At 35.9% G+C, this 23,445-nt stretch overlaps 1 protein-coding gene across 1 annotated transcript in view; it reads right to left on the bottom strand.

The window, feature by feature from the left end:
- Positions 1–23,445, bottom strand: part of KCNH8 (potassium voltage-gated channel subfamily H member 8) — a gene marked incomplete at its 5' end in the record, with an annotated part of 94,554 nt that overhangs the window by 34,632 nt on the left and 36,477 nt on the right. The window contains 3 exons of the mRNA XM_085308248.1: positions 3,960–4,209; positions 6,242–6,441; positions 10,927–11,124. Of these exons, the coding sequence (XP_085164374.1) occupies positions 3,960–4,209; positions 6,242–6,441; positions 10,927–11,124 (648 nt within the window). The remainder of the gene's footprint in view (positions 1–3,959; positions 4,210–6,241; positions 6,442–10,926; positions 11,125–23,445) is intronic.

Genomic DNA, 23,445 nt, shown 5'->3' on the forward strand with positions numbered 1-23,445 from the left:
TTAAAGACTAGAGAAATTTATAATAAAAAGCTTGCATAAACACCTGCTCTGAAGCATAAAATCAAAAGAGCAATCAGTTAACTGGAGGTCTTTCCTCACAGACAGTCTTTACTAGGGACCTGGACAGTGGGGTGGAGTGTGCTCTCAGCAAGTTTATGGCCAATACTAAATTGGGAGGAGGAAGGGAGCAGCTGATGCACTAGAGGGCAAAGCTGCTATTCATAGAGACCTTGCTAGGCTGGAGAAGTGGGGCTGACAGGAACCTCATGAAGTTCAATAACAAACAGAGCCAAACAAAAAAGAAATGCCTGCGCCTGCGATAGTCCCTCCCTGTCGCAGCTGTACCAGCGGGGAGCTAAATGGCTAGGAAGCGGTTCTGCAGAGAAGGACCTTGGGGTGCTGSTGGACAACAAATTGAACATGAGATAGCAATACATCCTTGCAGCAAAGGCCAACCACATACTGGGCTGCATTAGCAGGAATGTGGCCAGTAGGTCCCAGGAAAGGACTCTTCCCTTCCACRTGGCTCTTGCCAGACCACATCTGAAGTCCATACAGAGTCCAGTTTTGGGCTCCCCAGTACAAGAAAGACTTTGACATAGCAGAGTCCATCTGAAAGAGGCCACCAAAATAATCATGGGACTTGAAAAAATGATGAATGCAGAGAGACTGAAAAACATGGGTTTTATTCAGCCTTAGGAAAAGAAGTCAAAGAGGGCAATATTATTATGGTTTTCAACTGCCTAACGGGAGAGTGTAGAGGAGTCAGAGCTAGATTCCTCTCCAAGGTGCACAGGGTTAGGACAAGTTGTAATGGGCGCAAGCTGCAACAAAGGCAACTGATAACAAATTAAGAAAAAGGAGTTCACCGTGAAAGTGGTCAAACTCTGGAATAGGCTGTCTGGAGAGCCTATGGTATSTCTATCCTTGGAGATACTTGAAACTTGGTGAGGCTCAGCCCCAGGCAAGCTGAGCTAAACTGGCCAGGCTTTGAGCAGGGCTTAGACTGAGTAGTTTCTAGAAATCCTTTCTAATCTCTATTACTCTGTGATTTTATCTGTGGACCTGAGTAACAAGTTAAGATTGTAAGATCTGAAAATCCACCCAGCATGTGATTCCAGCTAGATGTTACACAGGAAATAGTGAACTCAAAGTTCAAAGTTAGAATAAGCAGTCAAGAAGCCAGCCCTCTCCAAAGCTGCTTAAATAGGATAATTTGCTTGATACTGCTTGTGAACTTTTCTTTCTTTACATGGAGCTTGTCTAAATTTCTCAAAAGTGCTTCTCGTAAGCCTAGAATAGTGAGAGATTTTCTTTTACATTAAAAATTTCAGTCTCTTGAAATTGCTATTAGTATAAATGAGAACTAGCTCAGGTTAATATAAGAACAGTAAATTTGATAGATGACAAAGCAACATATTTTGCTACTTTTGCCGTATGATATTGTAATGATTACATAATAAAGTATGGTACAAAGCTAAACAATATGTTAATTTTTACAGAAATATCATCAGTTCTTTATATTTCTTTGATTATATTAAGCAGGTATCTGGCAAGCTCAATTTATCACAGGCMGTGTAAATGGTATATGAAAAAAAATGTTTCAGATTTACCAGTGTTGATTTTTAAATACCTTAATTAGAAACTGTTTAGATGTATTTTTGCATCACTTATGCATAATTTATTTGGGACAAATGTTAGACTTATATTTGATTGCAGCTACAGTTTTGATGAAATAATATTAGCTTGAAAGACAGCACAGTATATCTGGTAATGATAATGTATGCTTTTTTTYCAAATGAAAAACATGTAGCAAATGTGGTAGCTACTAAACTGAAAATTCTTATAGAATTACTGCAGGAGTAAAATGATTGTATCTTGAATATCAACATTTGCTACTTAAACAGAGTCATAAAAGATTAATCTTAATAGATTTTTTTTCTATATATATTTTTTCCATTGGAGAAAAGACTTATAAGGGTTTATGCAGAAATAGCTGYCTGATATGTAGYTGTGACATGCTAAATTACTAATTTGTTCTCTTTATGGATATTTTTTCAAYCAGTTATGGCTAATACTTTTAAACAACTCTAAGATGTATGCTCAAATAGTATATTTATGCTATGCTAAAATATATTTCCTTATAAAAGATATCATCATAATCATCATTATAATGTATCAAATAATAGCTTAAAGGGGAATCAAAACAGCTTTATTTTATCAGATCATCTCATGTTGCATTGCAACCATATTGCATACTATGAAGAACAGTTCAGCAACCAAACACTATCCTACTGGAACTAGAATTATGAGAGTTATGAAATAGTAGTCTGGGAACATTGAGTACTCATCTAACATTGTCAGGGAATAACCTGCTCTCTTGGATTTGTATCACAGCAATGAAACACATTCTCACAGGGACCTACAAGTTTGATACATCTACCTTCTGCTGACGTTAATTGAATTATCAAGCTCTCATTCACTGTAAAGAAACATTATTCCACTGTATTATGCTCTTTTTTGCATTGTGATTTTATTAACTTTTCTCAGAAATACACTAATCTTTCTCATTGCTGTCATTGCCACCATTACACATCAATGTTTTCATTAACATTTTCAGAAATGCCTGAAAATGTAATCATTAAGGAGAACTTAATTCTACTGGGCCAGCTCTTGACCTTTTGCTGTATTTAAACTTATGTTTTCTGTAAGCCATATTTTATAGCTTTGATTTATCTGATCCAATAAAATGTAGGCATTCTATACCTCCTAATTACAAATGAGTGATAAAGTGATGTCAACTCTCAATCTAGCAGAATTAAAGAGTTATGAAACAAATATATATTATTTTTATATTCTAAAAAAAGACCAATCAAATGAATGCTAGTAAAATAAAGGAAATTCAATTACAGAAGACCAGAAGCTAGCATTATCAGTAGTCTAGTACAATCCCACAAAACAGGAAGGAAAGTAGAAAGGAAATGTTCATTTTAATTCTGCATTATAAGAACATTAAAAGTTATTAGACAGAAAAATGCATTTAAATCCACAAAAAGTATTTACATCATTATTAAATAATTCCTTACATTTAGAGTAAAATTTTACACCTTACTTTATCAGAACACTTTATAAACATTAAATCAGGAAAGTCTGATGGTCCCTTAGCTGAAGATAAAGTGAATCTGTTTAGAAGTCATTGGACTGAGCTTATTACTGAAATTTACAGATAGAGACACTTGACTCTAGATAAGTCAAAGTACTCATCTAGCAGACAACAACTAAACAGAATTTATTAGAACAGAACTTCTGGTCTTTCTCTGTTTTAATAAACTCAGATGATTGTTGGCAGCATCACTTAGCTTACAAAAGTAGCTCTTTGAGCCACCAGTGCCAGTAGAGCCGACAACGCTTGCTTTTCACTAAATGCCTGTGTGTGTATCTACACATTCATTGAAGTATGAGAGTAGGCTCACACTGCTTCCTTTCTCACTGGAGAGCATTATTGTGAGCATGACCTGGTGGCCAATKTTCATAAAATGTCTAGGAATATATATTCGATATACTCTGAGGCATCAATACTGCCACCAGATTGGTCGAAAGGAGCAAATTGTATCAAAAGTTAGTAGATATCTCCTTATATACAAAGCAGAAAGCATAAAAAGTTAGAAAACCAGGCTACAAATGAAATATTACACAGCTAACACTCTAGCAATTGAAGGTTCCTTAGGGTAAGAAACAAGGAAGTTTAAACTAAAAAATTTAGGGATACCTGTGTAGTATGAAGAGCAGATTCAAATACGAACAAATTCTTTCTCAGACGGCAAGGATACATTAAACAATCAGTTAACAGTGGTCTAAGTGATATTCTGGAGATGTCTGTACTTTCTCATTGACATCAGTCTTTACTTTCTACGTTTGAGGGCCTTCCTTTCTCTCCTAGGCTATAACCATGAACCTACCAAGGATCGCCAGCACCGTGCTGTCCTTCAGGACTTCCATGGACCCTGAGCACACAAAGTAGATCGCTTGCAGGGCGTCTCCCTGCCGGAGGAGGTATTCCCCGGGAGCACAGAAGGAGGTTTTGATATGCAGAGACAGAGACCTGAGGCAACCACGGCTGGCACACTCGAAAAGGGAGAGTTGCAAAATCTCCTTGTTCAAGTGCATGGTGATGTCTGAACGCAGCTCATCAGGAAAGTCTTTTAAAAGCTGTCCAAAAAAGAGAAAAATGGGTGACGTTAAGTGTAAAAGAGCTTTTTTCGTCTTTCACAGAAGTGATTTGATTTAGTAGCCTGCACATACTGTACTGATGCAAAGATTTCCCCTTGTTGTTTTCTTTTCTCTCTCTCCTTTTTTTTTAAAAAAGTGAAATACTTATGTCTTAGTTCTTAATAAATCTTTAGACTGATAAACACTGATAAATTTCAAAAATAACACAAAAAATATTTACCTTTATGAAAAAAAGACAAAAAAGCCAACAACAGTTTGTGTAAGAACTCTTTTTGCACAGTTTAACTTTTTCTGAGTTCTTCTGGATTGTCAGAGCATGGTAGGCTGTTCTGCAGATTTTATTTTTGTGTGACAAAAACTGTTCCTATAAAGTGGCATATACACTGAAAATATTGCAAAAATAAATTAAGCTTTGATTTTCTTTAAAATTGCTTGTATAGTATTCCTTAACAGATTATATTGCCTCTTTTGTGGCAAAACACCTGAAAGTGGAATTCTATGGGAAAAAAAGGTTTTATGTAGTCCATCTACCACCACTAGGCCTCTTTTTTATTTATTTTATTTATTTATTTATTTATTTTTTTATGATTTTGCTACTGGACACTGAAGAGGTGGGAAAGGAATGGAGATAAGGTGCATCTCCATTCCATCTGTGGAAAAACCTATGGAAACTGAAAGTAAGATCTATATAATTTCCCTGTTTTTCTTTGGTCTTAATTTTAGACAAGTTCTCACTGCAGGCTGACTAACAGTTGATGAAATTTTTATCGGTTTTACAAAGTATCTGTTGCAGGACAGCAAAATTGAGAGGAATATCTTTCTGCTCAGAGACAATCTTCTGAGAATGGCATATAACTGTTAAAATCTTATATTTTCTCTTGTCAAGGCACCATAAAATCTTCAGGTATCCTCTTCCTTAGTTTGAGGGGATCTCGCACCTGAATGATACAGCCTGCTAACACTTGACCAAGTCAGTTTAGTCAAGCTTTTTGTCTGGATGGGAGGCAAAGTATGAAATACTGATGGTGTCTCCAGAGGCTGCTCTTCTAGCTCAGTAGCTACCGACTTTCAATGGGACTGAAGGTGCAGAAGGTACAGAAACAGAAGTTAATTCTTAACCAGATCTATGAAAGCTTGCACAGCTAAGTGTTTTTTGTAGCTTTGAGAATCTCACTAGGCTCCTTCCATTGCTAGGATGCTGTTGAAAATCCCCCTTTTTTGTGCTGTTCCCATCACAAAAAGACCACATCAAAAAAAATGTTTTTAACCCCAAATCTTTTTTCTTGTTTCCACATTACTTTTAGAGGCTATTGAATTTTATAATGACATATATAACAACAACTCAGTATCTGAAGGGAATGGTTCATTCAGACAAGAACTCCAGCTGAGAGAAGTCATGATTTCTTCTGGAGTATAATAAAATATTACCTAGCCAAGTCATTTAAAACTAGCAAGTAAATACACAACCAGAAATCTGTCTTTTCTTTTTGCTGTCCTGTTACTTTTCACATATTAGTCACTAGTGAAAAATAAGAGGAAATAAATAACATGTTAACAACAAGACAGCATCTTTTAGGTCAATCCACTTATTTACAGGATTTCGATGAAGAGAAGAAGAAAATGCAGGATGGAGGAGAGGACAGTAAAGAAGTCTCTCCTTGAAAAAACAACAACAACAGAACATTTTAGTGTTTAATGAAAAGTAAAGAACTCACTAGACTGTTTCGGCATCACCCAAATGGTTTCTAATCAATGACTCCTTAGTGTTTCTGAATTATGAGGAACTTAGCTGGCTCTGTTGAAATTTGAATATATAATACAATGTTCCAAAACGGATGCTTCAGCAGTACATCCCTCCTGAAATAACTCACCTTTATTTCTAGGCATGTTTCTTTTAATGCAAAACTTCACACAAAACCCAGCATCACAAAGAGAAAATTCAAAATAACCCCCAAGGTAAGTCAATAATCAAAACAAACAAACACACGACCCCTGGCACTCCTTTGCTTACCTCATTGGAATCAATCCCGTTATTGACAGACCATGTGGTTTGGAAATATTCAAGCATCCTTTGCTTTAGCTGCTGTGGCAGGTGATGGACCCGTATAAAGTCCTTTAGATCCTTGGTTCTTGTGTGATAAAGGGACCATCTGGAGTACATCCTCTGAATTATGGCAGTCACATTGCCAAACACCAAGGCATGCATCAAAGCTAGGGAGCACAGAAGTTATATGCGTGAGTAACTTGCTCTACACTAAAATGTAACATAGAAAAGAAAAAACAATTTTCATAGAAAAGCAGTGTTTCCTGATTAAAAGATAAAGCAAAGCTTTTGAGTATTAGACTCTACTAGAAGTATACATCAGTACTCATAGTATTATTTATTTTGTGTCACTAGTAGTCGTAGCTACGGAATGGGGTAGCACCACACCTAATGCTGTATGGTCATCAGATAAAAAACAAAGGAATGTCCAAGCCAAATTAAGTTTATAGTCCAAGAAAAAAGGCAACAGATGAACACATGTAAGAAGGCAAGCTCAGCAAATAATGCAGAATGATTCATTTGTATGAAAACTACACTCAGATGTTCAGTTACTAGCTAAATAGAATATAAGAGTTAGATTTCAGAGAATTCACACAAAAAATACAAATTCAAAGCATATACGAATCTACACATAATGAGGACCCAAGTGCAGTGGAATGAGATTGTAAATTATATTCAGACATGTATCATATTCTAGGGAGTAGGATGTTAACAAACAAACATAGATGAAACATTGTAAACCAGAAAGTCAAAATTCAGGCTAAAAACAAACAAACAAAAAAATACATTCAGACTGACAGCTTGATTTCTTATGTTTCTTGAGGAGGTCAAAAATGTTGTGAACTTGTTTATTAGTAAGTTCTGCTGTAGACGGATTTGTCTGCAATTAGAGACTGGCTTGGGAATAACAAGACCAGAAGCAAAATTGAAGGAATGCTTTCAGATACGGTTTGTCTCTGTTTGTCTGTGCACAAATGTACCTGCTGATTATCAGTGGGAAAAAAATCACGACTGGATGGTCTGTCATGTGGTATTGACCTGAGGTATATAATATACACATTTACAAATTGTTTATCGAAAAAACCATTAAAGAGCTTGATTATTACTCTTAAGGGACACCCATCTTTACAGCACTTGAAAGCAAGCAGATAGACTCCACAGAGCAGCTAAGGAAGAGGTTTATAAACAGGACGAACAAGATGCTGACCTTGTCTGGCAATTTACAGAAGTCCAGGGTGAGTGGAGATGAGAGGAACAGCAGGAGGGAAGAATGCATTTTGGTGGTTAATCATGCTTCTACATGGTAGGAACATGCAGAAGATTCTTTAGTTTGGAGAGTAGGAAATTTTTACAGGCTGAGTCAAACATAAAGGACCTAGTAATAATACTTATGTTTTTATTGAGAAGGGAGTTGAGAAAAATGGACAATGCGCTCTGCTCTGATGTAATTTCACATTACAGTGTGCATTCCTGTAGAGGTGATCTGCCGATATGAAGCTAATAGGAGTCCATTAGTAATATTTGCCACTCTTCTGTAAGAGCGACAATGCTGAAACCTAATACATTAAAACCCATATGAGTCTATGTGCATGATATCGTGCATTTTCTCTTCCTCTTCTTCATATATCAATACTTCATACTTCAAAAAGTACTTTAAGAGAAAATGCAAGACATTTAATTCAAATTTCAACAGCTTCAAAAATGACAGTATATAACAGGAAGAGAGTACAGAATTAAAGTACACATTCAATGCTTTGTACTCCTGAATTAGCTATACATTTCTGAAATAAAACATCATTAGTAAGTGAGCAATGCCCCTCACTAAAGTTTCGCAGACCATGAATAAAATCACCTTCACATTACCTTGTGAACAGAGGAATGAGATTTACAGGTGATTAACTGAGATATTAAAATGAAATGATTTGGTGTTCGCTAATTCAGAACATTTTACTTTCTATAAGAAATCTATTAGTTAGTTTGCTTGAAAATCAAGCAAGATAAGTTAATAATGTCTAGGAACTGTATTTCATGAAGCAGCCTTGATTCTCATGGATATTCTAACTCACATTTTTATCGTTTAAAGAACAGAGGAACACCTTTGATCCCAGAAGGGACCACAGCTACTAGGCTGGGTAGTGCCTCTTAAAAAATGCCACTTTAATCACTTACACATGAGGGAAGACTGATAAGTAACAGGATGTAAACTCAGCAGCACAAGGCAGGAGGTGGGCTGGTCTGATCCTGAGCGCAGAAGAAATTTGCTTGTTCCTCCTCTACACACAAAATGTAAATGCCTTGCTGAAAGAACATGACAAATGCAGGGCAGCACAAGCTGCTCCTTGAAGACAGCTTCAAGGAGCAGGAGGACAGTTCCGAATTATACTCTGCAGAAGCTGGATGCCCTAGAAATTCTGGTTAAAGGGCTAACGATTAACTTCTCTCCCCAATTTTAAGATGAAATATTCCATAGGATAAGATGGTTTATCTTTACAATATTACTTGTCTAACCTGTAACTGTCAAATTCATGCATAACAAGAACAAATACTTAAAGGCAGGCAAAAGACAAGAATATAAATTGTTTATCTGCTGAATTAACTCTGAATTATCTGCTGAATTAAGTAAACTTTTTATATGATTTTTTCTTAAGACATTCTTTACATCATTTTTACATTGAAGTATTGGAAAATTAAAGATCAGCAAAAACTACACACCAAAACATGTTTTAAGAAATGAAAATACCTCATACCTTAAAATAATACAGATTAGTATTTTATTCCTAATAGAGTTTACTGATGTGTGCTCATCAGTTGGCGCTGTATGGTGCTAACTCCTGATTTCCTCAAATAAGGACTCAGATAGAATTCCTCAGCACAATTCCTCCAAACCTGCCTGCTCTGCTTTCTTACCTGGATGTGTATTGCTTCCCGGACTCTCCCAGATGTAAAGTCGTTCTTCTGCCCATTTGCCTCTGAGTAACTTTATTTTTCAGTTTTCAGCTCCCTCTTACTATTTTCAGCCCACTAGTTCCTCACAATTGCTCAGTGCACAAGCATACTAGATGTAACTCTCAGTAATATAAGAAATGAAAAACAAATCTATAAATGCACTAAATAATGGATGTAGGATACTTTGACACTCTTTTATACTACTAAGTTTGCAGAAACTCTGCTGTATCAAAGTGAATTAAATATTCATCAATGTTCAGAATATCTCTTGATTTCTTAATAGAAACAAAAATCCTTTCTTCATTTTAACAGATTTTATATAATGAAAATCCTATTTCACAGGGACCACTTTATATTTTATGTTATATAACATTATACCATCATCAAAGATAATTAATGAGTTTCTTGTGTTTTTATGACATTGTCAAAATCAAAATGATATCATTCTTGGATGATTAATTATATTACTGCCACTCATTTTCAGGACAGGGAAAAAGGCCAATAATTCACTGAGCATTTTTTTTAGTACCACTGGATGCTGCAAAAATATAGTTTACTGGATATTCATCATGTTCCATGACTTCTGAGTGTCAAGTTACCAATTTATTTCTGACAGGAAAATTTATGCTGCAAAACTCACAACCAGTGTCTTGCAGACTAACCTTGGAGAAAAGCTGGATGGTAAAAACACTTGCTACTAATTCTAGGGCCCCAAGAGAAAAAATGAAGGAGAGGGTGCTGTAAAAGTGATTCGCCTTTTGCCCTTCACATGCACGATGTCATCTCTAAGTTGTATGAAGCACACATTATGAAATAGCACAGATCTTTTTTTTTTTTTTGTTTGGAGAAGATGAAGGCAAAGAGCTGCAAGGTATCTTCTGCATTGGTTGCCTCCTGCACTGGCTTGGACTTACCAAGCTCTGCAGATGACACCAACCTACTAGCTGTGACAAAGTAACTCAGCAGAGAGGAGGTGACCTCAAAGAGCAAACTGTTTTCCCCAACAATAAGAAAAGGTAATTAATCTAATTAAATAAAAATAATACTAAAGTAATTAACATGGGTAAATGAAAAAGAAACTAAGAACATGAAATATGACAAAAGTATTGCAATTTTAATGCTAATTGAAGCAATGTTACAGTAAAATTTACTTAGTGATAACTAAACTGTTTTTTCATTAAGATATAGAGCCATCTATGGCTCAAACGATTCTCATAGCTCTGAACTCTCTGCCATCTTCTCTCCGAGACAGCCCTTCAGGTGGGCATATGCAACAGCTCCCATGCCAGATACGTTGTTTTGGCTGCCCACCTCTCCTCATCATCTTTCCGAGAGGTGCTGAAGTGACTGAACTGGGGCTGAACATGCACCAATTATGTGACCGTTTGGAAAAGCTGTGGTACAAGACCAAAACGCAGGTGCTCCTCTAGCCCATGGATGACTCAGTAATTACCATAATAGGATGAGCCGTATTTTATTGGGGGTGAGAACAGTCTTTGGAGACTGTGAAGATTGCAAATATTTCTAAATATTTCCAAATAAATGACAGTTTATTCAATGTGACAACCACAAAACTATTTCTTTCCTTTGCCATTTTAAATTAACTTTGTTGCTCTTTTTAAACAGAAATATTGCAAAGTTTCAACTTTTATTTTTCTCATCCCTAATCCACAACTTTTTACAAGATGCTTAGCATTTATACCTACCCCCAATCAGCATTGTGCAAATGGAGAATATCTTTTCAGCATCAGTATTGGCTGAAACATTTCCAAACCCAACACTGGTGAGGCTGCTGAGGGTGAAGTATAGGGCAGCTATATAGGCACTTCTGATTGATGGGCCTCCTAATGTGTTATTGTCATAGTAAGGAGACTCTATACGCTTTCCTAGCTCATGAAGCCAACCTGAAAAACAAAGTATAAAAAGAGACTATTAAGGAACACTGACACCGTGAAAACTTCACATTCTGTAAAACAATATAAAAATACTGAGTTAGAAGACACTGCATTCCTCATACAATTCCAAGAACAAAAAGAACGTTACAGTATAGGAAGTTATGCAGCATGTAAAGGACTATGTCTCTAGAGTATTTATTTCTATGCATGAGTACTTACGATAAGAACGGGGTTTCTGCATGGAAATCAAGTGTTTTTGAATTACTTATTATAGATCTAATTAGACAACTTACAAAATCCATTAAGCCACAGAAAAGTCATCACCTAATAACACTGCAGCAAGAATGCAACTTCGATTTCATTCTTTCCATTAATTACTATTTGGAAAGCTTTTGGAAATTCTAGGACTAAACTGCTATAATAGTAATTACATATTTAGAGCTTTTACATATTTCTCTTTACAGAAAAACAGATTCAGAAAACTAAGCACAACTCACAAACCAAAATTAATTTTCAAAAGATGCTTCACTGACTATTTTCAAAATTACTCATTTAATCTTTCTTTTCACTTTGCTAAATGAGTGTACGTTTGCTAGAAAAAGTAGAATTATATAAGTGCTTCATAGATATTAAACACAAACAAACAAAAGAGACAAAAGTATGCAATTTCCTCTTTGGAAAAGGATAACAAAGAACCTGAATGAGTTGTGTATACACAATGCTTTACAAAAACAAGATAAAAGAAGGAAAGATAAAATTCAATTACCATGCCCAGTTTTGCCTGTAAAGCAGCTTGCTTTAGAGAGTGGGAATGCTTCCTGAATATTCAGGTAGAACGATCATAACAAAATATGCCCAGCATACAGATTTTGCTTTTAGAAAAATTAGTGCGAGATCCCCCCATCCTGAGCTGAGGGCTTGATATCAAGTCACGTATGCACTGATAGACTGAATCACTTTCTGAAGCTTCATACCACTCTCACTTCATTCAACTTCCACTTCTTCACTGTGGCTGAATCCAAGCACGAAGCAGGTGAAATACCCCTGTACACATTTGCAAAAGCAGGTGACAGATTTTAAATATCTATCCCAACACTTCTAATTAGGTTGGGGAAAAAGTCTGTAAATTCTATTTACCTCCTAAAGCAGATTTTTTAGTCATTATTACTATCAGCAGTGCTATCGTACAGGGCCATCCTCAACTCCAGACCACCTTGCATGCTATCCTACAGAGATACGCAAGCCAAAAGGCTTGGGCAGTGATCACCTAAGTCCAGCCATGATCCTGCCAACCCACTCGCTGCAGGTCAGAGAACTTAACGAAATGCACAAATGAAATGAATGAAATGAATGACTCCACATTCTCATAAGTACAGAGTGGGCTGGTTTACCTTGCCAGCGTGCAAGAAAACATACGAATATCTCCTTGATCTTGCCTAAGCAGAGCATTTATCACATGAGGTTGTTTTACATTTGTTGCTCCTAATTGTTTAAAATGGAAGGAAAGGTAGTCATTTAACTGATATCAGCAACCCAACTATACTACCAGTAGTGACAGCATGTATTATCAGTAATCGCCCAGGGAGGGCAAAAGATAAGACAGTTATGTCCCATTCACAGTCTTGATGAATCCTAGTGCCTCTTAGAGATGTCTATGCAGCAGTAATTGATGAACGCTAATTGGCACTATTTAAGTGTACGTACAAATAATCAATACGATCAGGGCTAACACTGCAGAATCTTTAAGCATATAAACAGTCCTACACTTATTAAGGTTATATTATCAGGGTTGCACCCATGTCTTAGTCTTCTGCTGGTTTGGCTCCTCTTTCTGCTCATGACTGCTGTTTCTCTGACTTTATACTGCCTTCTGCAACCATGATATGACCTTTTTACAGCTTATTCTATTCCTGTCCTCAAGTTAAGGAATGTAATTGCAGACATTATAGAACACATAAAAACCTGAGAAAACCCACAGCAGGCAGTCAAGTTAATAATAGTATATCTAAATATAATATAGAAAAATAATTATAAAATTCAACCCAAGTTTTGAGAATATATTTGTGTATATTAAAGACTTCAAAATTGAAAAAACCTAAATAAACTATTTGAAATAACTGTCAGTGATGTCTGAATACTGAAATATTAATAATGTTTCCTAGGAGATAATCTCTTTCTTGGGAGTATTCTAAATGCCACCTATTCTTGGCCTCTGTAGTCCCATTTTTCTACCTTTTGTTATCTAAAGGAATTTCACATTCATTGTTATACAGGATCATATTGCATCTAATTTCAAGTATCTCCAGCTCAGTCTCATCTATTAAGCAAAACAAAATTTAGTTCCCTTTTAGTAACTTTGTACAGAACATTAGGGGCATCAGACAACTACCTTCTCAGTGTTATCCTGTAAAGGTAGATGACTCAGTTCTTTAACTGTTAAAGATACCATAAACTGGTATCTTCTCTATAGGACACTATTTTCAAGGTCATAAAGTAAAAAAACCTAATAAAATATCATTGTTCCTAAAGGATGCATTAGTGCTGATCAAGATATGGTATGAAAAAAATAATTGCCAATGTTGTATTCCAACAGTAAAAGTTCCTATAATAATGCAAACATATCTCTACTACCAAAGTACCAAATACAATATTAACATTTTATAGGTACCAGCTATCACTTATTTCCAGGATGGAGTCTCTCCACATCATATTTGAGAGGAGTTCAGAAGTCTGTTCTTGTTCTACAGCATAACTGTGGGTCAGGTGAATGATCTAAATCAGTAAGATGAATGACTTCTCGTTGAGCCACTCCCAGCAACTGCTATAAAATGCTTGATATATAAGGAACAAACGCTAGGTAACTTTCTTCAGAGACGGACTATGAGGTTTGGAACAAAAAATTCATATCCGAAGGTGAAAACCTAATAATTATATTCCTCTAATTTGCAGATAGAAACACGTTTACTGTTTCGCAGTTCTATTTTGGCTGTTAAAGATGATCCTAATCAGGACCTTTCGAAGAAATAATAGAAGACTAGGTTTCAGCTAGAGCATATAATCAAAAGTGCTTCAAGGTCTTCCAGATCAATTATACTTCTGAGATTTTTGTTGATCACAGTATTCTTTTTCCAGGTGGGAATGGAGAACAGAAACTGTTGGCTGTAAACAAATTCATTGCCTGGTAGAAACAATCATGAGATAACATGATTGACTGACGCCTTTTACTTTTTGGCTCCTGGGTAGCAGCTCTCAGCAGATTCTCTGGTGAGCTTGAGTAATTAATTTCTGCCCTCAGGGAAGAAGGGAAAAATAAACACACCTTGTAATCAAAGAGGGAGTGTCCCAGAATTTATCAATATGAAAATTGTCTCGTTCTGAATTAGCATTATCTATATATAGCCTTATAACTTTGAAAACATTTTAAAACATCAATTAACACAATTAAGAGGAAGATTTTCAACTGGAAAAAGTCAATAGGAATTGGGTGTCTAATTCCATTAGGCTACTTTGAAAATTGCTGAAAGTATCTTTTTTAAGTTTCATTTACCTGCATCTGGGAAGTGCTCCAGTGTTTGTAGAAACATAAAGAATTATTAAGCATCTGTAGATGACATGTGTTGTAATTGGCTGTAAAACAGATTACCTCACTTACTGGACATTCAGAAACTCAGTCATTCCTCGATTTGGTGCATGCACTGTGCACAACAGTATAATTTCTATATTCGTTCCTTACTACTAGTCAGATTTGCTTTATATGCAAGACACTCAACATATCAAAATCCTGGCTGGTACTACAGTCAAACTTAGAAAATAATTGCATTATCTACTGCTTTAACTGAAAAACATTAATTGCATTAATTACCTACAACATTTACTTTAGAAAACACATATATTTTTTCCAGTTAGATGGTAAACCAAAACTTCCTGGTTTATTCTGGACTACTGTGGAAGGAAGTGCAGAGATGTATAGATGAGGAGTATCTCCAGAATGCCTGAAAGCAGGAATGGTTCTCTATTAGTATAATGTATAATGGTGACAATACTGGAAGAGAAAGGCTGAAGCATATTCTCTTAAATCTGGTTCACTATCAAATTCAGGGGCTTAAAGTATACCTAGTGGCACAGCAACAGCCAGAAAGCCTATTTGCTCCCTTCTCTTCATTTTTTTGTGTTCACAGGGTATTCGAATATGGTTTAGGGCCAAACAATATCTAGACCTATGGGACAACAAAAGGCAACAACAACAAAAAAAAGCAACAACCCCCCCCAACTCTACATTCCATGAAAAATAACAAAAAAATATACCCTGAACTGGAGCACATATAGCTTTCTGATATAAATAGACTTGAGTTTTAATACAGAAATCTGTGTATTGTATGCCTGTTAATGCGTGTTGCAGTAAAGACTGTAGGGTCATTAAGGAAAAAAATAGGTAAGAGAAATAAGATCTTTCATCACTGAACCACTTTCTGTTTTTTTTAATGAAAATCATTATGTGCTCTGAGAACTATGTTGGCTCCCACTGTAGCAGTCCCTGATGACCATTTGGTGTTCTCATTTTAGATCTTCAGTAAGACAGTGATGAGCTGTTGTTGCTCGTGGGAAATCACACGACCCCTTCACTACATAGATGCATACTTGGGTCTACAAAAGATTATCTCATATTTCAATTTTAAGAGGGTGAAAGCACTGCAAAACTCATGCTGATCTCACTGAAGCAAATATTTTACCCTATATCTCTATGCTGCCTCCTTGAATTATTAACCCTGAAAAAATAAATCTCAAGGCAAAACAATTGCTAAGACAGAAGAAGTAACTGAACTTCCCTGTTTTCGGGTAAGTGCGCTTGCGATTTCAGTCTCTATGAGACAGATTTTACATGCCCCAATCACTTCCATCAACTCTCCATTTCTGAATGTCCATCTTACACCATAGTTAAGGATTGTTTCAGGAGGGCAGACCAGAACGAAACTCTGTATGCCAATTAAGAGCATACCATCATTTTATATTACAGTATAATTAAAACATTATACCTTATCAATCCCTAACTATCGTTCATTATACATTTAAACATCAGCTTTGTTCTTTAGGTTGTTTCTACTTAGTTTTCTGCAATTAATGTCTAGGAACTTCTGAAGTGTACAATACATTCAAAGTTCGGAGGCATGTAAGAAGGTCAAATTGTTCTATTTCTAGTGTGCGTGACTCTGCATTACTAAATACTCATTGCCTCTGCCTTCATGGCATTACCATTTAAGGTATTAAAGTTCTTCTCAAGGTCCTTAAAGTCTTTTTTATCCCTGTCTAGCCAAAATATTGTTGACATCTGCAACTTTTTCCAGCTAAACCCTTTGCTCTTTTTTACATATCTCTTGATTGATARTGAATATACTAAACACACCATAGCCCCCTACTTAATCCCACGTAAYGCTGTTATCATTTAATTGTCACAAAACCTGGCCATTTGTTCACAGGTTTGATCTTCGACAGAATTTTTCCTGACATGTTACAGGAGGCTCTTCAATAGCAGAGTAGATGGTTTGAGGATTAAAGACCACTAGAAAYAATAGAGACATGGAAAATGTGAACCTGGTTTTTCTTTGCAGTCACATAGATTAGAAAATATATACAAAATATAGAAAACTCCCACAATCCTGAAGGTGTCATACAGCTGCTAGATCTAGGACCATGGAAAGATAGCTCCATCATGTATGCCAAAATGGCATAGCAGAATTGTAAAATACTGAGCATAAGTCCTTGCTCACTTCAAAATTAAAACAAACAATGTTGTATATGTAAGAGGAAAACAAAGACACATCTGTATGGCATATCAACAACTACAGCTACAAAGGAAAAGCTGTGGCCGAGAGGCTATATTGAAAGAAGTGAATCAGCTGGTGTTCAAAATAAATAAAAGCTAAGTGCCAGTGCATGATAGTAAGACTACAACAAATTTTGTATTAGAACAACAGACATAACTGTAATGGCTGCACAACAATGAAGAACTCAGGATTAATACACTCCTCTTGTTTTTTTGTTTTGCTAGCATGCTTTCCTATAAACAATAGAGATTTAAACTTAGAAAGAAAAATTTGATTAAGGAAAGACATTAGCATTTTCTTGAGCACTAAAAACCCTCCTTAAAAATATTAAATTAATTCCCTAAAGAATCTATTCTAATAAYGTGCTTTCTTATTTTTTCCTTTTAAAATATCAGTCTTAAGCGAGCATGTTCCTTATTATGATAGATTTAATTATACTTTTTTAAAACTAGAAAAAAACATAGCATAGCTATTACCATGACACTAATAGTGAAAAAGAATTACAGAAACTTCTRTTAGAATCCATATAGCCAAGTTTCATGAAGGGAAATCCTTGACACAAAATATAGAAAAGAAGATTTCTAAGTCACAAAAGAAATAGCTTTAGCTTGGGCTATACAGAAGACAGTTCCACCTCAGCTGCCTGTGTCTGGATTCACTGTGGCAGGGGCACAGGAAGCCGCTGACGGCTGCTTTCCGCTTCCCTGGGTCTGGATCCCAGGTACCCTGGGGGGTGAAACCCACTGCCGAACCCTGCAGCCTGGGCACTGCCAGGCCTGCAACGAGATGGGGGTTAGTGCTTCAGGTCAGTGCCACCCGCAGAGGAACCTGCCCGCCACAGTCCCTAACATCACCTTTCTTTTCCCTTCATGACACGCTATCTGTATTCTTCTAAATCTAACGTATGCAGATTTTAATGTCTTCACCTGTTTTTGTCTTGGGCATAATCCTTTCCACTGCCTTGTCCAGATAATGAAGAGGTAACCTTGTACAAGCAAACGATACTTAATCTCTGGACTCTGTGGACTTTTAAGAGCTGATGGAACTGAGGCATATGGTATTATCCTGATGGAAGCTACAGAACATTTTCTGCAGACATTTATGAAAAGTTTATACACTTTTTCTTGATGAATGCCTGTGTTATAGATAATAAAAAACCCAAAGAAGCAAAAGAAGCAAGAAAGTAACTTTTTCTACCTAGTGTCAAATTCTATGTCTCTGTTTTATTAAGTAAACAAAATCCTTAGAGGGGATAGGGACAAATTTATATAAGAAGATTTTACATTTGAGATTTGAGATGTTCCTCTCTTTAAAGCCTAGTGCATAAATCAAAATAAATCATGTATTCAAGTAAGTTACAAAGTGCTACACACAGTTAACACCTCCATGTGAAATTAACAGCATATTTTGGTGAGCTTGCAAAGGATGGCAATGACAAGAAATGCAACATTTTGAAATGAAAAGAACAATTGTTGAGGGTTTCAAAGCCATGCCCTTCTCAGAAAGACAACTTGATGAGATGACATTTCTCTGAAATTATAAGTGAGGATTAGAGAGCAGCAAATTTTAGAATTGTTGTCATAATAGAACTTAAGTGGATACTCTGTATGGACAGACTCAATAAAAATGCYATTTGATTTCCACATAGAGAAACTAGATAAATTTTTTATAACATCTGTTGCCAAATTAGCACATGAAATAAGAGATGGACATGACCCAAAATCCAAGGTACAAACAAGCTCCAAATAATGCTGAGATCTGGACCACCTCTTTGAACATAGCTTTTCTATAAAATAAAGAAAAACTTAAGATTTGTACATATGTAAGATGAAATCCTAAGGCAGATATTAGGACTTCTGCCACTGATTTTCAAGCATCTGTAACATCATCTCAGAAAGTTTTGACTTGGAGAATCAGTAATCAGAAAAGAAAGAAAAAAAAGGATGAAAATTAAGCCTCCTTACTCTGCTAGGCTAGCACATTCAAAATACTCCAATTTTTGTAGTTAATAGCATGTAAGTGGTATGGTCCCTTCATTACTGGTCCCTTCTGAATGCTACCTCAAATGATGGTATAACTTTTGAAAATACATTAACTGGCTTTTCTCTTGGGCACAGGACTAGAGGAAACTCAAAATTATGCTCCTAGATTCTTAGGGAAAGTTTGCATGGAGACATGCAAAGAGTCAGATGTCTTAAAGGCTTTTCAAATCCATGAGGTTTTCCAAACTAAATGTATACTCCCTTTATTTGAGCATTTTTAGATACAAGCTTAACCTTCTCCAGGTCTACTGAAAATCAATACAATTTGAATAGTAATATCCCGTGTAATTCTTTTGAAGGGCTAATACCCTTTGTAAATAAATTCGCTGTTGTATTTCTAATTGAATATATTCTTAGAAGCTATCGTAGAAATAATTACATTTTGTTGAGCTTAAACTCATGTAACTTGACAAAGTCATAACAAGATATTGACCCATTGTGCTCACTGAAAATGAAGTTTTCATGGCACAATAAATATGCAATGAATTTAGTAGTTTCAATAAGAAGAGGTTCTCAAGGGATTAAAAAAGAAAAAAAAATACTAAGATATAATTGTAGTCTTGTTGATAACAACAAAAACACAGCTGAGCCCACATAAATGGAGAAGATCTGGCAATTAAGCTTTAATTATCTGACATACCTGCTTATAACAAGAAAGTAAAATTTCTATATTTCCATGGTAAAACTGAGGCCTCTTTTCAGATACTACCAAAATTCCTTTGTGAGGAGAATTTAATCTCCTGTCATCAGTAAGATATGGTCTATTAAATAATCAATGTTTTAATTTTGGAAGGCCATAAAATTTAAGTGCTGGAAGAGATGTTTTTAATTCTACAGGAAGCTTGTAATCTACTTTAGTGAAGGCAATATGAGTGCATGGATTATAGTAGCATTTCCAAAGCTCCTGTTGATCACTCTGGGGCACATTCATCACTTTTAAGTGTCAAAGCAATAGGACTGATATGAAATACTTGCAACATCAGCATTTTGTTAGAAAGTAATGTTGGAAAAAGATATACACACGCACGCACACACACACATATGTTTATATATACGTGTGTGTGTGTGTGTTTATTTTATATATATATATATGTTTTTGATTAGTCACAGATAAGAACAAGCTGGAATTTTGCAACTCTTCCATCTAATCCAATATAGTAGGTACACAGTCACCAAAATGTAATGTACATGAATTCCCAAGAGCTACACAAATTTCAAGCCCCTGGTTCATGCTACAATGCTATGTTCATGCTTCAAACATTAATGATACAATCTCAGTTGACAAACATTATTACTAGAGGAAGTCCTAACTCTCTTTTCTTGTTTCTGAAGTAGTTTTGCTCTTTATTTGYGCTGGGCTGGACAACCCAGCCACAGTTCCATAGTCAAAGTCTCAAATATTTCTTAAAGTAGACAGTTCATGTGAATTAACTACTTACACTTCTCCTTCCCATGTGGCAAAGAACTTTCTTTCCAGAGAATTTATTTCAGGCCTATGACTACAACATTTTCTGGTAAAGAGACAGGATTGTGGGGCAGATATATCCCTTTGAATGGAGCTCCAAGGCCATCCCCCAAAGCTGGCATATTCACCACATGACCCTGAAGGTTATTACTTGAATTTTCCTCCAGGACCATTTGCCATGTGGAATGGGAACTGGATTGCTGAGTTTGCCCTATTTGGCGGGTTGGACCTGCAGGTCACCTGGGCACGTTTTGGGTCACTTGTCCCTCTCTCCCACAACACTGCTTTGTTGCTGCATAAGACTGCAAATTGCATCTTTGTGGCACACAACTGCTAATCTGCAGAGATCTGAGCAATTCAAACAGTYGGACAGCGCTTTCATTCATATTGGTGAGGTCCTTGCAATATACCTTTACAACAGTCTCACAGCATAATATGATACAAATTTATCTGATAGCAGAGACATATTCCTGAGTTAGAGACCTGGCATATAGGAACCCTGTCTTGAAAGCTAAATCAGCACATCTGCAAGGAACATCTTTCTCTTGATATTTTATGATTGGGCAACTCTCTATAAACATTTATACTTACTGTTCCATAAAAGCTCCAGAGTAAATGGTAAATGCACATGCGTTACTGCAAAACTAGGCCATAAGTTCCTTCATTTATCAAAAAGTAGTCTAACTTATCAAAAGGCAGATAAATGTAGAAAGGAAATGTACTGGAAATTCTTCTCTGTGGAAAGCACACATAGCTCTTCTCAACAGCAATTTGTCAGAAGGCTGTATCTAGATACTTGGGGATCCAGATTTTAGTTTAAGTCTTTCTACTTGCTTTTGCAAGTCAGTATTCTTTTTTTTCTTTCCCACTTCATTGAAAGGATAAGATGGGGATATTTTAAATATCTACTTTTCAGGATGTGGCAGTCAGCACTTACAAAGTACTGCATCTAGATAAATATTTTAATAAAGCTTTTGCTTTTGACTAGCAAAATGTTTATAAACAGTTCAAATGCCATTAATACTTTTGTAGTGAAGAAAAATCATCCTAATTTGCCCAAGAAAAGACTTTCAAGGTATTTAAACTAAAAAAATTAATAACATAAGCAAATTGCCTGATATTTCTTAATTCTCTCATATAAAGTTTATTTAATCTTTAGATTATAGTTAAAACCTTCAAGACTACACATATAGGTAATTTAAGAAATAAATTTACAAACATTCTCATTAGAAATACATACATCATCTGAAAATCATCTAATTTAGTCACACCATCACTTCACAAAGAATCTTAGCATTTAAAGTAACTACTAGTCTGCCAGCAAGCTGACTGTTACCATCTTTTTCCAGGCTATCTAACGCCTTGCAGCTAAGCTTGGAAGTATAAGTGCTGATACTCCTAGCCCACTTTAGTGCAAAAAGCATGGTTATCTATGCCCTCTTTGCTTCCCTGTGCTCTGTCAGTCTGTATCCCTCTGTTATAGCTTTGTTTTTAATCTTACAGTTAGAGTGTAATATCCTTTTGGGCAGGAACAGCCTTTTTGGTTCTGCATTAATTCAGCAATAGAGAAAACAGGGTCCTGACCCATAACCATGATCCAAAGTGCTGCYCCAATAAAATTAACTGCAGTGGCATCTTTTCTGGGTTGTCAGCTAAAGTTTTAGAAACTTGTTCTGCAGTTCTACATGTTCAGAGTCCAAACCCTGACAGAAAGGGTTTGAGTTATTACATGTAATGCATTTCCTTCTCTTTTAAGAAATAAGAATCCTCCTCCAAAAAGTGATATAGATTACATTAGAATTAACACATTATAATAAAGATATGCACAAAAAACTTGAAGACGGTCAACYTACTGTTGCTATCAAAGCTTTGGGTCTGCACATATGCAGTGTGACATAGCCTAATTACCTACCTGTTGTCATAGCTGGGAAATTAATTTCACCTCTACCGTGGTGTTCTTATCTGCTCAGATCTCTCACTCGCAGAGAAACTCAAGCTAAAGCCTTTCACTATTTCATTTGCAGATAAGGCCTTGTATGGCAAAAGTGAGTATATTGGCAGGTCTGCCTAAGAACCTGCAATTACACTCCCCAGGGACAATGACAGTGGAAACCAATACCATAAAAATCTCTAAAACAAAATATTGTTAATTTACAACAAAATGATATTAACACCCTCCTTATTGTTATAAAAACAGCAAAATATGCTACACTCATATTTGCATACTATTTAACCACCTGAGATCCATAGGAGCAGGATCCTATGTTTCCTTCTAGAGTCCTCAGTAAGAGTCCTTGCTATTTGCTTCTTAAGGCTAACTAAAACTATAGGCAATAACCAATATAGCCATCTCCCACATTTCAGGAAACAAAACAATCTTCAGCAGCCTCTGCCTGTTCTTGTGCAGCCTTCTGGCTTGGCAAAACAGGGATGGATGCCTCAGCACAGCAGTTACGATGATTCCCTTTGGTATGTCTAACTACAAATGAAAGGGTTTTTGCAGAGTTGCTGCATAATCACACTAGTTTTCATCTAACTAGCTTGCATAACCACATTGGAGATGATATGACAGTGTGGAGTTCAGTTCAGGTCAGGATATACATTTACAGTCTGTGTGACATCCATTTCTCCTTGTCTTCTGCACTAATAGCATCCAYGCTAGTTAGGTAACAGGTAAGCATGCTAACCCTCACTGCAGTCTTATCCTTGCTTGCTTCACAGACTTCTTGATACCTTTTAAGTCTTTTCTTCTATATTCTTAGCTGAGGAGGCACTATATTGCTTTCTTGATCAGAATATTGCCTCACCCAGGCAGTCAGATGATAAATGCTATATTAAATAAAAACATAGTAACATTTGTATTAAGTATCAACTTGTGTTTCATGGAAATTCTTTATTCTCTCTTATATTCTCTTAATCTTCTAATCCTTGAATCTAAAACCTAAGCAATTTTCTTTTGATATGACTTTTTTTTTTTTTTTTTTTTTTTTTTTTTTTTTTT

This window comes from Rhea americana, unplaced genomic scaffold, assembly GCF_003343005.1.
Source record: "Rhea americana isolate MKP2758 unplaced genomic scaffold, rheAme1 scaffold_271, whole genome shotgun sequence".
NCBI lineage: Eukaryota > Metazoa > Chordata > Aves > Rheiformes > Rheidae > Rhea > Rhea americana.